The 15,035-nt window shown below is 46.6% G+C and overlaps 2 protein-coding genes across 2 annotated transcripts in view; one reads left to right on the forward strand and one right to left on the reverse strand.

Annotated features, from left to right (window-relative positions):
* SF3B1 (splicing factor 3b subunit 1) overlaps positions 1-15,035 on the reverse strand; it is a 165,897-nt gene that overhangs the window by 115,219 nt on the left and 35,643 nt on the right. The gene's annotated exons all lie outside the window — the stretch shown is intronic.
* Positions 111-15,035, forward strand: part of HSPE1 (heat shock protein family E (Hsp10) member 1) — a 55,724-nt gene continuing 40,799 nt past the window's right edge. Inside the window, exons 1-4 of the mRNA XM_060257405.1 lie at positions 111-550; positions 5,249-5,413; positions 8,372-8,461; positions 12,526-12,742. Coding sequence (XP_060113388.1) covers positions 548-550; positions 5,249-5,413; positions 8,372-8,461; positions 12,526-12,576 — 309 coding nt within the window. The 5' untranslated portion in view covers positions 111-547 and the 3' untranslated portion in view covers positions 12,577-12,742. Of the gene's footprint in view, positions 551-5,248; positions 5,414-8,371; positions 8,462-12,525 lie in introns of the transcript that reaches the window.

A 15,035-nucleotide genomic window follows, 5' to 3' on the forward strand; every position in this document is an offset into this window, starting at 1 on the left:
GAACCAGCGCAGCGGCATAACTCCGCCGGGGCCCCGCCCCCCGCGCCTCCCATGGACCAGTAGGCGGCGAGGGAGGGCGGGGTTGCCCGCTCGCGCGCCGGAATTTTCTCCTTCGGGTATGAAGGATGCAGGTTCCCGGGCCCCGCTCGCTTCCAGAATTTTCTGGAACGCCCAGGCTCGCCTCGGGGAGGAGGTGAACGTCATTTCCGGGAGCCGGTGACCCCGGCCCCCTTCGCCTCACGCGCGCCGCTTCCAGATAAGCTGTAAGGAAAACGAACACGTGGACCCTTTAATTTTTTTTTTGTAATTTTATGAAGAGAAACCCTAAGAAGCGATCAATAGGGACCGTCGGTAGAAGCCTCGCACCTTTTCCGTGCCCTTTGAAAAGTCCCTCACCCGGTGACCTTCGGAAGCACTCCCTTCAGCCGGGCGCGTTGTGCGCACGCGCAGTGCGTGCGCGACCCTTTCCCCGCACATGTGTTAGGTCTGTCGGTCACTGGCGGGAGCGCGCGTGCGAGAGAGGCAGGCAGCAGCCGCAGAAGGCGCCATGGTAAGCCCAGGCCTCTTTCCCCACTGCGTCTTCTCCTTCCTGCTAGGGGGAAATTGCTCTCTCTCTCTTTTTGCATTGTTGTTCAGTCGCACAGCCGAGTCCGACTTTTTGCGACCCCATTTTTTGCATTATTACTTTGCAATCCCCCTCATTTATGGGGTGTGGGTCCCCCCCCCCCCCGCGCATGTCAGGGTGAGAGGAAGGGCGGCGTGGTGGGGGTTCTCTCCTCCTTCACCACCACCACACCTTCCACGCTGGAAAAATTGCTTTTTTTTTGGCGTTATTATTTTGCAATCCTTCCTATCTACGGGATGTGGGTAACCCCCTCCCCCTCGCATGGCAGGATGAGAGGAAGGACAGGGTGGAGGGGTCTCTCCTTCACCATCACCACACCTTCCACGCTGGGGAAATTGCTTTTTTTTGCATTATTATTTTGCAATCCCCCCCCGTCTATGGGGTGTGCCCCCCCCGCGCATGGCTGAGTGAGAGGAAGGGCAGCGTGGTGGGGGTTCTCTCCTTCACCACCACCACACCTTCCACGCTGGAAAATTTGGTGGGTTTTTTTTTTTTTGCATTATTTTGCAATCCCCCCCCCACCTATGGGATGTGGGTCCCTCCCCCCCTCACATGGCAGGGTGAGAGGAAGGGCAGCGTGGTGGGGGTTCTCTCCTCCTTCACCACCACACCCAAAATTGCCTTTTTTGCATAATTATCATTTCGCAACTTTCCACCCCATCTCTGGGGTGTGTGTCCCCTCCCCTCCTGCATGGTAGGGTGAGAAGAGGAGGGCCACGTGTTGGATGCAACAGCTTGCTCAGCTTCAAAAACCAATAGAAAAGCGTTGGAGTAGAATTAGTGGGTGACAAGAGCATTAAGGCTGTCTGTGTTCCTTGTTAAAAGGATTAGAGGCATTTCAGCTTGGTGAGGGCAAAAAAAAAGTCTTGAGCAGGAGTTTGAGACTTATAAAATGGTCACACTACCAAGAGAAATAGTTTGAAGTGCATGGGGTTCATGTATTCCCTCTGCGCCTAATGCCGGGGTTCCTGAATTGCCTTCTTTTCAATAGGTTTGGCAGCAAATTCAGGATCCATAAAGAGATAATTAAAGATCGATTAAGAGAGAACTCTTTGAAACATTGGTTAGATTTGAGTCCTGTAGCACCGTTAACTCCCAACAGGAGTTTCCAGAGTGTTAAGCTTTCAAGGGACAAAGCTTCCTTCTCAGACTAGTAGGAATGGAGATTATCCTAGATTATTCATACCTTAGTTAATGGTAATGACTCTTTGCAGAAATAGATTGAGGAAGGATTTAGTACTTTAAGGGACAAGTAGTCCATTTGATAGGTTGGTGAAATGAAGCCTCCATATTCAGCGGCTGTCTACCTCTGACTATCAAGTGTTAAAGGAGGGCTGTTGCCCTTATGGCTGCACACTGTGGGAAAGAAGAAAGTGGATTTAGATGGTTCCGATCCAGCAGGATTTTCTTCCATGTGTTGTAAGAAACAGAGCAAACATGCGGTTTAGTCTAATTTCAAGTTTGAAGGGGTGCAGACCTTGGCTCCAGCTAATAAATTTTCTCTAGAATGTTAAAGAAGTATTCTGCACCTGCACTATTCCCTGCATTCCTTTCATGCTCCTGACCAGGCCATTTCCTTGGATCTGTTCATGTCCTTGGTTAAAAAGGGTTGCTGTGCTTAACTCTCCTTCATAATGTTTCATCTTTTTTTTAGTAGGGAAAGGGTTGACATTTCAAAATATACATTTCTCTAAATAGGAAAATTCTGAAGATACATAGTTCAGCTTTCTCTCTTAAAGCTGCAAGAACAACAATCTGTGCAAGGAAAAAATAGTGTTGAAGCTATAGAAGTTGAAGCTGTCCTTAATTATAGCAGCGTAGTATCACACGGTATTTGTATAAGCCTAAAGTAGCAGAAGCTGAAAACTCTGGTGTCTTAACTGTGTTGTATTTTGGGCTGTTCCTGTAATATCAGTAAGGGTGCCTTAGAGTTAACTGTTTCTGCTTGTCTGGGGTGTGTAATTGTATGAGGCAGCCTGAGAATTCCCTTCCTCTCTCACAGAACTAATTCCAATTTTTCCAGAAAGGTGGGAAGAAGTTAAACATGGCCTCTATAATGGCAGCTATGATTGTAAGGAAGAGAACACTAAACTTCAAAACTTTTTCAGACACTTTATTATTGTTGAACTTTAATAGAAGTCCAGCCAACCCCTTTGCCCATCCTCTTTGGGGTGAAACTCTGGTACAGGTTGTGTATGACATCTGCCAGGAGATTGCCATGGGAATTTGCAGCTGTATGACAGTTGTGAGCTCCCTCCCTCGCAGCTCCAACTGGCCAAATGAGACCTACCTATGCAGGAGTCCCAGTCTGCTCTCGGGCATGTGGTTTTTTATTTGTAAGGAGAATTGCTGCCATTCACTGCCCATGTAAAAAACCAAAGAAATAGGAGGTGTGCCCTTTCTTGGGGAGTTATCCACAAGAAGTTAAGTTCTGCCCTTCTGCGTTCTTCACCATCTGATCTGTTTGCAGGGAAATAACTTGATTTCTCCTCTGCTTTCTGCAACAGCGCCCTCTAATGGCTTGAAGTTCTGCTCACCCTTCTTGTTTCTAGCTGTTTCCAGACGCGTCTGGCTTGCGATGTGGACGCCCTGTGGAAGCCGCTAGAAAAGGCTTTGAGCCAGCGTTGCGCGGCTGGCCTGCCTCACGGCACAGGCTAGTAAAGTTTTAACTAAAAACAGTGGCTCTTGATCCTTGCCTGGTCTGTTCTGCAGCCTATTTGGAAAGGAAGATCCCCTTCCTTGAAATTGAGTTGGCGCCGCACAATAGATGTGCAACAGAAGGGATTACTTTATGGGTGTTTATAGATGCCAACAAAATCTATTTAATGCTTCCTAATTGACATAGTCAGAGATTGTTCTGTGTTTAGCACTAAAGTTAGTGAGTACCGTGCTAAAGGTTGTTAGTCCAGAGTTCATAATTCTAAGTAGTTGAATGCTAGCTTAAATCCCTTAAAGTTAATCATTCCTGTAAGATCCTTAAGTTTAAGCCTGAACTTTTGTTTTAATTTATATGTTTTACTTTTATTCCCAAACTTTTCATCAACTACTAAACCAACGAAGGTTTGACCAGTCTCCAGAGTCATTCCTGTTGTGTTTGTCTTTCTGTTATGTGTGCTCTTTTGTTTAAAATGAAGGGGGGGGGGGGTTGAGCAAGAACGCACAGGAACACAGTTCCGGCTGGCTTGGTGTCAGGGGGTGTGGTCTAATATGCAAATACGTTTCTGCTGGGCTTTTTCTTGCAAAAAAGTCCTGTGTGAAACAATGGTGATGTCAGGGGTGTGGTCTAGTATGCAAATAAGCTCCTGCTGGGGTTTTTTTCTATTTTAAAAAGCCCTATTAAAATGTATAACTGGAATAACTTCCTATCCCAAGTCTAAAGTATTCCCATAACATACCTGTGCAAAAATCATTACTTCAATGATACGGCCCTGTTAAATAAAAGCAGCTTGCAGGAAGGATAGAAATAATCAAAATAATAAATAAATAACTGTAAACTAAAGTGGGTATTTTCATCTGGCAGAGAAAATGACCGATTTTCAGAAAACTTCCAGAGTAGAAGAAGTGCTTTGAGCAAGGTCTGTAGAGTCATGCCTGTGGAATCTTTCCACTGTGTCCTGCCAGATACCTCAGAAGCGTCCTGTCCGCGACAATCCTGGGTTTGGACAGTTTTTAAAATGATTTTCTGTAGGAAGCATGCGGCTAAGGCCCCTTGCTGCACCGAAAGCTAGTGTGGTGGGACTAGAAACTCCTGGCTTCAAACCAGGCTTGCCATTCAATTTACTTTGTGACCTTTGGCCAGTTGTCTTCCCTCAGCCCATCTTACCCCACTGAGTTGCTGTAAGGACGAAACAGGAGGGGAGAGAACCGTGGATGCCTCCCTGAGGTCCTAGAGAGCCAGTTTGGTGTGGTGGTGAAGTGTGCAGACTCTTACCTGGGAGAACCGGGTTTGATTCCCCACTCCTTCACTTGCACCTGCTGGAATGGCCTTGGGTCAGCCATAGCTCTGGCAGAGGTTGTCCTTGAAAGGGCAGCTTCTGTCAGAGCTCTTCCAGCCTCACCCACCTCACAGGGTGTCTGTTGTGGGGGAGGAAGGTCAAGGAGGCTGTTTGCTGCTCTGAGATTCGGAGTGGAGGGTGGGATCTAAATCCAATATCTGGATAAATGTACTGAAAGAATAACGTTCAGCTCTGATACATCGACACAGCTGACGCCGTGTTCAGAAATGGGGCATTTGTAAATTTATTTTTACTTGGTTTACATTATTCATAGTCCATCCCTCTCACAGGGGCTCAAACTGGATTACGCAGAGCAGAGTCAACAAGATGGGATATTCAATAACCAATTGTAGCTGTTTGGACCTACCAGAAAGTGCTAAAGCATGGCATAAATAATCACATGGTGCATTAAGGAGTACAGAAATTACTTAAAAGGATCCTGCTTACTATAAATCATACGTAGCAGTATAAGCTGCTTTTACTTCAGGCTGGGCCTTTCATACTTATAGTTGTACTTGCAAGGTAGAGTCAGTACTTTCATCAGTGATTTAGAGTGCGTTAAATTGTGACTGGGAGACAAAAAGCAGTTTCTTCGTGGCACACAATAACTTGCGCTTTATTTTAACAGGCAGGGCAGGCGTTTAAGAAATTCCTTCCGCTCTTTGACCGGGTCCTTGTTGAAAGATGTGCGGCTGAGACCGTCACCAAGGGTGGCATCATGCTCCCGGAGAAATCACAAGGGAAAGTGTTGCAGGCCACAGTGGTGGCTGTCGGGATGGGCTCTAAAGGAAAGGTATGCGTGTGGTTGGTTTCTGAAGACATCTAGCCAATATTCTGTGTGTAGCAGCCTTCTAAATAAAACTTCGCGCGATAGTTATCTTTGCCCTTCTGTTCAAATTCTGAGCCCCTACCAGTCCTCTGGCTAGACGCTATTCCCACCCCACCCCCAGCAATCCCACAGTCCATGAAATGAGAAAGAGACGCTTGCATATCAGTTCCAGAAGGGTAGCTGTGTAAGAAGAAGATTATATTGGATTTATATCTCACCATATACTCTGAATTTCAGAGTCTCAGCGTGGTCACGACCTCCTTTACCTCCTTCCCTCCCAACAGACGCCCTATGAGGCAGGTGGGGCTGAGAGAGCTCTCCCAGAGGCTGCCATTTCCAGGACAGCTCTGTGAGAGCTATGGCTGACCCAAGGCCATTCCAGCAGCTGTAAGTGGAGGAGTGGGGAATCAAACCTGGTTCTCCCAGATAAGAGTCCACACACCTAACCACGACACCAAATTGGTGAATCTTCCACGGCAACAAAATTTCATTCTGATACAAGCCCTTGTGGACTAGAGCAGGTGAACCCAGCAGGTGCCATAGAGCCTGGCAACACCTTTCCTGGTGCCCACCGAGTGCTTTTAGGAAGCGGGGTGGGAATGTGACCAGACTGATGTACTCTAGAGGTAAGATTGCAACTTATTTGGAGGCTGGGAGGACATGTTCCCAACTTGCCTTGAGGCTTCCATCTAAGGGTTAAACTCCCTCTGTTACGTATGTGGACTCAAGGGAAGACTTTGGATGTTTCCACCTGGCTCATTGGAGCCATACGGACTGAGCTTGGGGACTTGGGAACAAAGGGCTGCAGGATTCAAACCCCTGTAGCCCAGGACCAATCACAAGCCCCCACAGGTTTGAATGACCCAATAACGTGCTTGGCCCGTGGGCCCCAACGCCAGTCTTGTACTGTGACCTTATACTATGTCACTCCTATTAAAAGAGCTTGTTATCACTTACTCTGAGACTCTGCCAAGCATAGAACCCACTATATTATACCTTCCTTACTTGGAATTGCTGGTTAGCCAGAGTTATGTAGGACCTTTATGCGGTCGTGATTTAATTGCCTGTTTTAATTGCTAGGTCATCTCTCAAGGATCCCTTCCTCAGAAGGTCATGTCCAGTGTTCCCTCTGAGCTGAGTTAGTGTGAGCTTGCTCACAGTTTTTTAGCCTCCAGCTCACACATCTTTGTGTGGGGAAAAACGGCCCCAGAGCAAACGAATGTATGCAGCAGCTCACAACTTTCATGCCAGCAGCTCACAAAGTAGCATTTTTCCACAGCTTAGAGGGAATATTGGTCATGTCCTTGTTCCCTCCAGTCAGTGGATTCTTTTGCAATGTCCTTAATGCCCTGAGAGGAGCCCCGTGGCATAGAGTGGTACAGCTGTAGTACTGCAGTCCAAGCTCTGCTCACGACCTGAGTTCGATCCTGGTGGAAGCTGCTTTTAGGTAGCCGGCCCAAGGTTGACTCCACCTTCCATCCTTCCGAGGTGGGTCAAATGAGTCCCCAGCTTGCTGGGGGGAAAGATAGATGACTGGGTAAGGCAGCTGCAAACCACCCCGTAAAAAGTTTGCCATGAAAACGTTGTGAAAGCAACATCACCCTAGAGTCAGAAACGACTGGTGCTTGCACAGGGGACTACCTTTACCTTTTTTTAGTGCCCTCAGCCTAGAATAAGATGGATGGTTTGGTAAAAGGAGTGTGTTTCTTCTAATAACATTAGAGCAAAAGGTTCGGTTTTTCTTAGAGGATTCAGATTCCAACGGTAGTTATTTTGTGTGTTTATTTTGTTGCTCTATTTCTAGGGGCCACAGAGAAGTGCCAGGATGAGTTGTTTTCAGACAAAGGTCTTATTTAGACTCAAGTTTAATGCATAAACAGAAAAGGTGTTGGATCATGCTAGGGAAGTTAATTGCTTACAGTATAAACCAGTGTGGCTTTAAGAGTTGGTAATAATTACTTGTGCAATCGTTTGTAAGGTTACTTATAAATGTCAGCATTGTGAAATAGACAGCAGCTTTTGCCTCTGGAGTAAGTGGCAGTGAAAATCTGAGCAACATGTGAAAAGGAAGCACAAATATCTTTTCCTTCTGTGTTCACTTTCTTCTAATTACAACCCTACTGTGAGAATTTCTTGCGTCTCATTTATCAATATGCTTGGTAGCTTTTTTTAGGAAGAGGAGCACATCCAATTGCTTAAGTTATAGTCTTTTGTCTGCTTCTAAGAGCCCCATGGCGCAGAGTGTTAAAGCTGCAGTACTGCAGTCCTAAGCTCTGCTCACGACCTGAGTTCGATCCCAGCGGAAGCTGGGTTTTCAGGTAGCTGGCTCGAGGTTGACTCAGCCTTCCATCCTTCTGAAGTCGGTCAAATGAGTCCCCAGCTTGCTGGGGGGAAAGTGTAGATGACTGGGGAAGGCAATGGCAAACCACCCCATAAAAAGTCTGCTGTGAAAATGTTGTGAAAGCAACATCACCCCAGAGTCAAAAATGACTGGTGCTTGCACAGGGGACTACCTTTACCTTTTTAGAGCAGGAGTGGCCAGACTTGCTTAATGTTAAGAGCCACATAGAATAAATGTCAGATGTTTGTGAGCCACAAGAGAAGGAAGGCAGGCAGGCAAATTGATGGAAGAGGGAGAGGTGGAAAGAAAGCAACTTTAAATGCATTCTCCAAGCTGGCCAATGGAGCTTCAAGAGCCACACAATATGTGTAAAAGAGCCACATGTGGCTCCTGAGACACAGTTGGGCTACCCCTGTTCTAGAGGCAGTGCTGATGCAGCTAATAACTCGTGTGCGTTCAGCCGCTTTTGTCCTGGAACTTGTCGTGACTTCTGGCAACCCCTAACGATTCAACTAGCTGTTTAACCTCCTGTTTTGACTGACATTACAACTGGGACTTAACTTTTTGTCCTTTCCTTGCAGGATGGCAACCAGCAGCCAGTTAGCGTAAAAGTTGGCGAGAAGGTGTTATTGCCAGAATATGGTGGCACAAAGGTGGTGTTGGGTGACAAGGTTGGTTTCTAGAGATAAAAATCTATATTATCTCGTCTGGTTCTACCGCTGGTACAGGTTTAACTTTCTTTGAAAACGGCATTTTTCTAAACTCTTTTTTGGAACACCCACATAACTTGTTCATAAGTTTTTGAAAGTCTTTGCTTCTATCCCTCCAAAATCTCACTGCTATCCTTGCTTAGTTCCTGTGCTTCCAAGCACTGCCAGTTCCCTCACCTGCACAGTGTCGCATTCTCAGGGTGCAGGCAGGCAGGAGTCCAAAGCCAGTCCAAGGTCAAAGTCCAGGAAGTTAAGCAGGAGCCAGGTCACCAATGCAGAATCACAAACCGGAATCAGAAGTCAATGTCCAAAAGCCAAAAGGTCAGGGTGCCAAGGAAATCAAGCAGGTCAGGATCAGGAATCGGGCCGGAGCGTGGATGCAAGCCAGAGAATAGACGTTGCTTCCACAAGGTTACCGATCCTGGGTGGGAGCTATATGGGAGTCTCAATCAGCCTGCTCCCTGGGTGGCAGAGACTCTGCTAGAACTCAGGGCTGAGAGATCTGAAGCATTGGCGTGCCTCATGTCTTTGCTCTGAAAGTTCTTTCCGGAGCCTGCTTTGAACTCTTGAGATGGGAGGAGGAGAGCTTGGAGGAGACTGATCGTCAACAGCTGACACTGGTGCCTGGAGAGTGTTTGATGGGCCAGCTGCTGTTTGTTCAGCTGAGGAACTGGCTGGCAACTCTTCCAGGTCTGTTAATCCTTCCAGCTCCTCATCAGGGCTCATGACACACAGCTACAGCCGCATGCAACATCTGTTTCCGCTTGGCTCATGTAATCTCCATTTAATGTCCGCCTCTGAATCCCGGTGCAAGGAGGCAATAGCAGGGGATGGCTTTGGCCTCTTTCTCCAGTTGTTGGACTTCCAGAGGAACCGGTTGGCTGCTGCATAAGACAGGAGGCTGGATTAGATTAGGGGTGGGGAACCTCCATCCCGAGGGCTGTATGCGGCCCTTGAGGTCACTTGGTGTGGCCCTCGAGGATTGCTGGGCTGAACCGAGCCATGTGGCAGCCTCCCCAGGGCCAGGCAGGGATCACAAAGCCCAGATGTACTGTGCGGCAGCCTCCCTGGGGCCTGGCTGGCTGGCTGGCCAGAATTGCTGCAGGGCCTGGAAAAGTTACTGTAACAGTTCAGTTTGCACTTGATTATTCCAGATGGTGTGGCCTAATATGCTAATGAGTGTGTGACCTAATATGCTACTGTTAGTGGATGTGGTCCAATATGCTACTGAGTTCCTGCTGAGCTTTTTCTACAAAAAAAGCCCTGGACCTATACATTTGCATGGGGGGGAGGGGTGTGTGTGTGTGCGCGCGCGCCAGATTAGGCTCTCTCCGCATGACTTCAAATAGAAAAACAATTATTTGCATTAATTTTGCTGGCCTGAATCACTCTCCCTCAGCAGAGCACTGTTTAAGTTGATAATTTTTTATGGCCCTTGAGTGGTGTTATAAATATCCATATGGCCCTTGGCAGAAAAAAGGTTCCCCACCCCTGGACTAGATGGACCCTCATAGGTCTGAGTGAGCCAGGCTCTTCTGATGTTCTTATGCAAGCGTCTTCTGCTTTCTCTTATTCACATCCATGCAAAGGTGACTGAGCCTACAACAGCCAGGGACTTTCAGCAGTTACTGGGATTGCAAGCCACGGGTTTGTGCAGAAACAAAAGGAACAGGCGATACTGTTCTTGTGATTTCCTCCTCTGCTTTGCTTTTTAATGTGGCCGTTAAACTGAAATGAGTGAAGTATTATGATGATGAAAGTGGCATTTTAAAATCTCTGCCTCTTTTGTGTCCTAGTGTAAAGCTACACTCCGGTTGATGCAGAATGCTTCTGTCTGATTACTAGGTGAAACACACACACGACAGCCATTCTGTGTGGACACTTGGTTGGTAACTAGTCAGTTACTGAGCTCAATGCAAGGTTCTGGTTATCCCCTACAAGGCCCTGAGAGACCATGAACTCATGCCAGGGTTGCCACTTTCTGGAAAGTCAGAAAAATGGAAATTGGTCTGAAGTCAGGAAAATTGTGATTAAAATATATTCAAGCAGTGGATTTTTGACCTGCTGCTGCAAGAGCATGATCTGTTCTTGTGGCAACTGGAATAGAGAAGTAGCAGAATACAAGTAAAACTTAATGATGTCCTTTTCCAGCTCTACTCCCAGCAACCAGACTAATTGCTTGTTTAGCTCTGTCCCTGCATGATTTCCAAGGTCAGCCTGTAGCATTTGTAAAGCAAGGCTAGTTTAAACATTTAGCAATATAAAACTTTAAACATCTAACTGTTTTCATCCCTATCTGCTGGTACTACGTTTAACTTACATATAAATATAAGCATGCTTTGGGGTCATGCTTGTGTATGGAATGGACATTTTGTCTCCTAAACCCAGAACAGAGTTGCAAATGGGTTTTGCTGCTGTTGGATTTTACAGAGGACAACTAGCACTTTCTACTCTGCACCATGCAGAGTAAATTTTGCAAATATGATTGCTTATTCCTGCTGAAGTTTACAGAGTACTAGCTCTCTCACCCTCTTTCCTGACTTCTCCCATGCATAAAGGTTGCAAATGAGGATTGTCTGCTTCTCTAGTTTGCAGAAACTCCACCTCCTTTCTTGCTGCTGATCCGCTCATGACCTATTCATACTTGTGGTTATATTTGAACAGTGGTAAGGGAAATTGACAAATGTTGGTCAGGAAAAGTCAGGAAAATGAAAAATAAAATGTTAGTGGCAACCCTGAATATAAGTCTGGGATCACCTCTCCAACTGTGCTCTGCTGCATCAGGTTTGCTAATTCAAGCAAAGCCTTCTGAGGAGTGAATGTACGAAATCAGCAACTGCCTATTTGTGTGCATGGCCTGTGTTGACCCCCACCTTGTGGAATGGCCTGCCTCAGGAGCTCGGGAAGGTTCCTACACTGTCATCCACAGAATGTGCAAAACAATAATTTTCAAATTGGGCATCCCAATGTAGCTTGGTAATGTTATCAGTAGGGTGTGTGTGTGCGCCAAAAGTTAGCCTTGCTAGGGTGCCCGACAATCTACAGCAAGGGTGGGGAACCCTTTTTCTGCCAAGGACCATTTGGATATTTATAACCTTATTCGCGGGCCAAACAAAATCATCAACTTAAAAAACTGCTCTGCTGAGGGAGCATGATTCAGGCCGGCAAAATTAATACAAATAATTGTTTTTCTATTTGAGGTTACGTGGGGAGAGCCTAATTCAGCGTACGCGCACACACCGGTCCGCCACCCTAGGCAAATGCCTAGGTCCAGGCATATTAGACCACATCCCCTAATATTAGCATATTAGGTCACAGTGTCTGGGATAATCATATGCAAATTGAACTGGTGGTAGCTGGCTCCCACCCCTGCCAGCCCCCCCCCCCCTCTTCAGCAGCAGGCTCTTAAAGGCACCCACATATCCCAGCAGCAGTTCTTCACAATGCTCACGAGGGGCGGGGGGGAGGATTGGCCCAGCAATCCCCAAGGGCCAGACCAAGTGATCTCGAGGGCGAGGGCTGTAAACAGCCCTTGGGCCTGACGTTCCTCACCCCTGATCTACAGCCAGCCCTGCCTCCCAGCCTGCAGAGTCTGGAATCTGCCCTGTACTTTAATAGGAAGATGATGCTTCTACAAAGCCTTAACAAGTGTAACACTTAGAGTGCTGTTGAATTTTGAGACATTCCAGATAGCTGGCTTGCGCTCAGTCCCACAGATATGGGTCTGGATGAATATTGTCACTGGGATTTTTGTGGGTTATCAATCATTGATGGTTTTGTGTTTGTGGGGCTTAAAGATTACTCCTCCTCCTTGGCTCTGTGGAGATAATTAGCCACTAATCCCCCCCCTCCAAGGCCAATAGTTTAAAGTAGAAGGAAGGCCTTGAGTTAATATTTGTGAAGCGCTGACCCTTTGGCATGTGCAGTAAATCATTCTCTGCGATCAGAGACCTCCCAAGTCTCTTGCTGCGTCCCCTAAATGCTGTTTGGCTGTAGCGGATGACAGTTTGCCTTTCCTTCTGCAGGACTATTTCATCTTCCGAGATGGCGATATCCTCGGGAAGTACGTCGAGTGAACCAGTTCCTGTTGCCGCAATATTATGAAGCTGTCATTCCGTCAGTGTGCTCAAAGGGGTTCCCCCCCATCATGTAAATAATGTCCTTATTTTCTAATAAATACAAAGCCTCTCAAAGAACAATCTGATACGACTTAAAAATAAAAAATCTGAATAGTCCGGTAAACGCACTTCCCAGCCGTATTCCTTGTGCTTTGCATTTTTCCTAGCCGCTCTAAATGAACGACAAAAAGAAAGTCTACCTGCCACTTGAGAAATACTTGGCCATGATTCCAACAACCACAAGATTAAGTTCATGCATGCACAGGTGCTTTAGCTGTGTTCCTTCTCTAGTGTCGTGCAGTGAAGCTTTAGAAGCAGCTCTGGCTTAGTGCTTATATTATGCATTCATTTTACAAAATGTATACCTTGCATTTCTTCCCTGTAAAACCAACTGAAACCAAAACTACCATATGAACGTAAAAACAAAAAATCAGCAAATGCAGCACAGATATATGGGGAGTCCCAGTGGGCAAATGCAACCTTTTTATGCGGTTCTCAGGGCTTTTTTTGGTAGTAGGAACTCCTTTGCATATTAGGCTACACCACCCTAATGTAGCCAATCTTTCAAGAGTTTACAGTTGGCCCTGTACTATGAGCCCTGTAAGCTCCAGGAGGATTGGCTACATCAGGGATGTGTGGCCCAATATGCAAAGGAGTTCCTGCTACAAAAAAACCCCACCCTGGTGACTCAACCAGGCATCCTCAGCACTGCCCTCCCAAGTATGTGTTTTAAGAAAGTAGGTGGAGCTTTTGCCCACAAGGTTTCTGATTGGCCACTGGTGATTTGATTGGCTGTGCAGATGTTTAAAGATTTGGCTTCAGCAGCTCAAGGATCTTCACAGTGGGACTAAAGGTGAGCTGGGACAGCGATTTTGCAGCTGCTCAGACATTTTGTGGCTGCACCCAGCACGCTGTGCCCACAGGCTCATGAAAAGTTTGGGACCCCTGCTCTAGACACTTTCTGGGTCGTTTCCTGACCCGTGAAATAGCAAAGCTTGAAGAGTGTATTGCAGAAGTGCAGTTAACCTTTAAGGGGCCAAAAGGGTAGGTAAGTCCAGGCATAAGCAGAAAAGAATGTGCTGGCTAAGGGGTGTTTGCTAAATTCCCCAACAGCATTGCAGAGTCTGGAGAGGGTAGAATACAAAATACCTTTTGTTCCTAAGTGGCTGCAGGAGTATATGTCAAAAGTTCTTTTTTTAATGCACAAATAACAGAAGAAGAGCCCTGCTGGATCAGACCAGTGGTCCATCCAGTCTCATATGGTGGCCAACTGGTTCCTCTGGAGGGTCAACAAGAAGCAAGGCTGAGGCCTTCCCGCAGAATGAGAATAACAAAAATCTATAATCTTTCATTGAAATCTGCCTCCGTTCCTGAGGACTGGAAAGTAGCAAATGTCACCCCCATCTTTAAAAAGGGTTCCAGAGGAGACCCGGGAAATTACAGGCCAGTCAGTCTGACTTCAATACCGGGAAAGTTGGTAGAAACCATTATCAAGGACATAATGAGTAGGCACATGGATGAACACGGGTTATTGAGGAAGACTCAGCATGGGTTCTGTAGGGGAAGATCTTGCCTCACTAACCTGTTACATTTCTTTGAGGGGGTGAACAAACGTGGACAAAGGAGACCCAATAGATGTTGTTTACCTTGACTTCCAGAAAGCTTTTGATAAAGTTCCTCATCAAAGGCTCCTTAGAAAGCTTGAGAGTCATGGAGTAAAAGGACAGGTCCTCTTGTGGATCAAAAACTGGCTGAGTAATAGGAAGCAGAGAGTGAGTATAAATGGGCAGTCTTCGCAGTGGGGTGCCGCAGGGCTCGGTACTGGGTCCCATCCTCTTTAACTTGTTCATAAATGATTTAGAGTTGGGAGTGAGCAGTGAAGTGGCCAAATTTGCGGATGTCACTAAATTGTTCAGGGTGGTGAGAACCAGAGAGGATTGTGAAGAACGCTGGGTGGGCGTCAACGTGGCAGATGCGGTTCAATGTGGCCAAGTGCAAAGTAATGCACATTGGGGCCAAGAATCCCAGCTACAAATACAAGTTGATGGGGTGTGAACTGGCAGAGACTGACCATGAGAGAGATCTTGGGGTCGTGGTAGATAATTCACTGAAAATGTCAAGACAGTGTGCGTTTGCAATAAAAAAGGCCAACGCCATGCTGGGAATTATTAGGGAATTGAAAACAAATCAGCCAGTATCATAATGCCCCTGTATAAATCGATGGTGCGGTCTCATTTGGAGTACTGTGTGCAGTTCTGGTCGCCGCACCTCAAAAAGGATATTATAGCATTTGAGAAAGTTCAGAAAAGGGCAACTAGAATGACTAAAGGGCTGGAACACCTTCCCTATGAAGAAAGGTTGAAACGCTTAGGGCTCTTTAGCTTGGAGAAACGTCGACTGAGGGGTGACATGATAGA

Source organism: Heteronotia binoei, chromosome 16, assembly GCF_032191835.1.
Source record: "Heteronotia binoei isolate CCM8104 ecotype False Entrance Well chromosome 16, APGP_CSIRO_Hbin_v1, whole genome shotgun sequence".
NCBI lineage: Eukaryota > Metazoa > Chordata > Lepidosauria > Squamata > Gekkonidae > Heteronotia > Heteronotia binoei.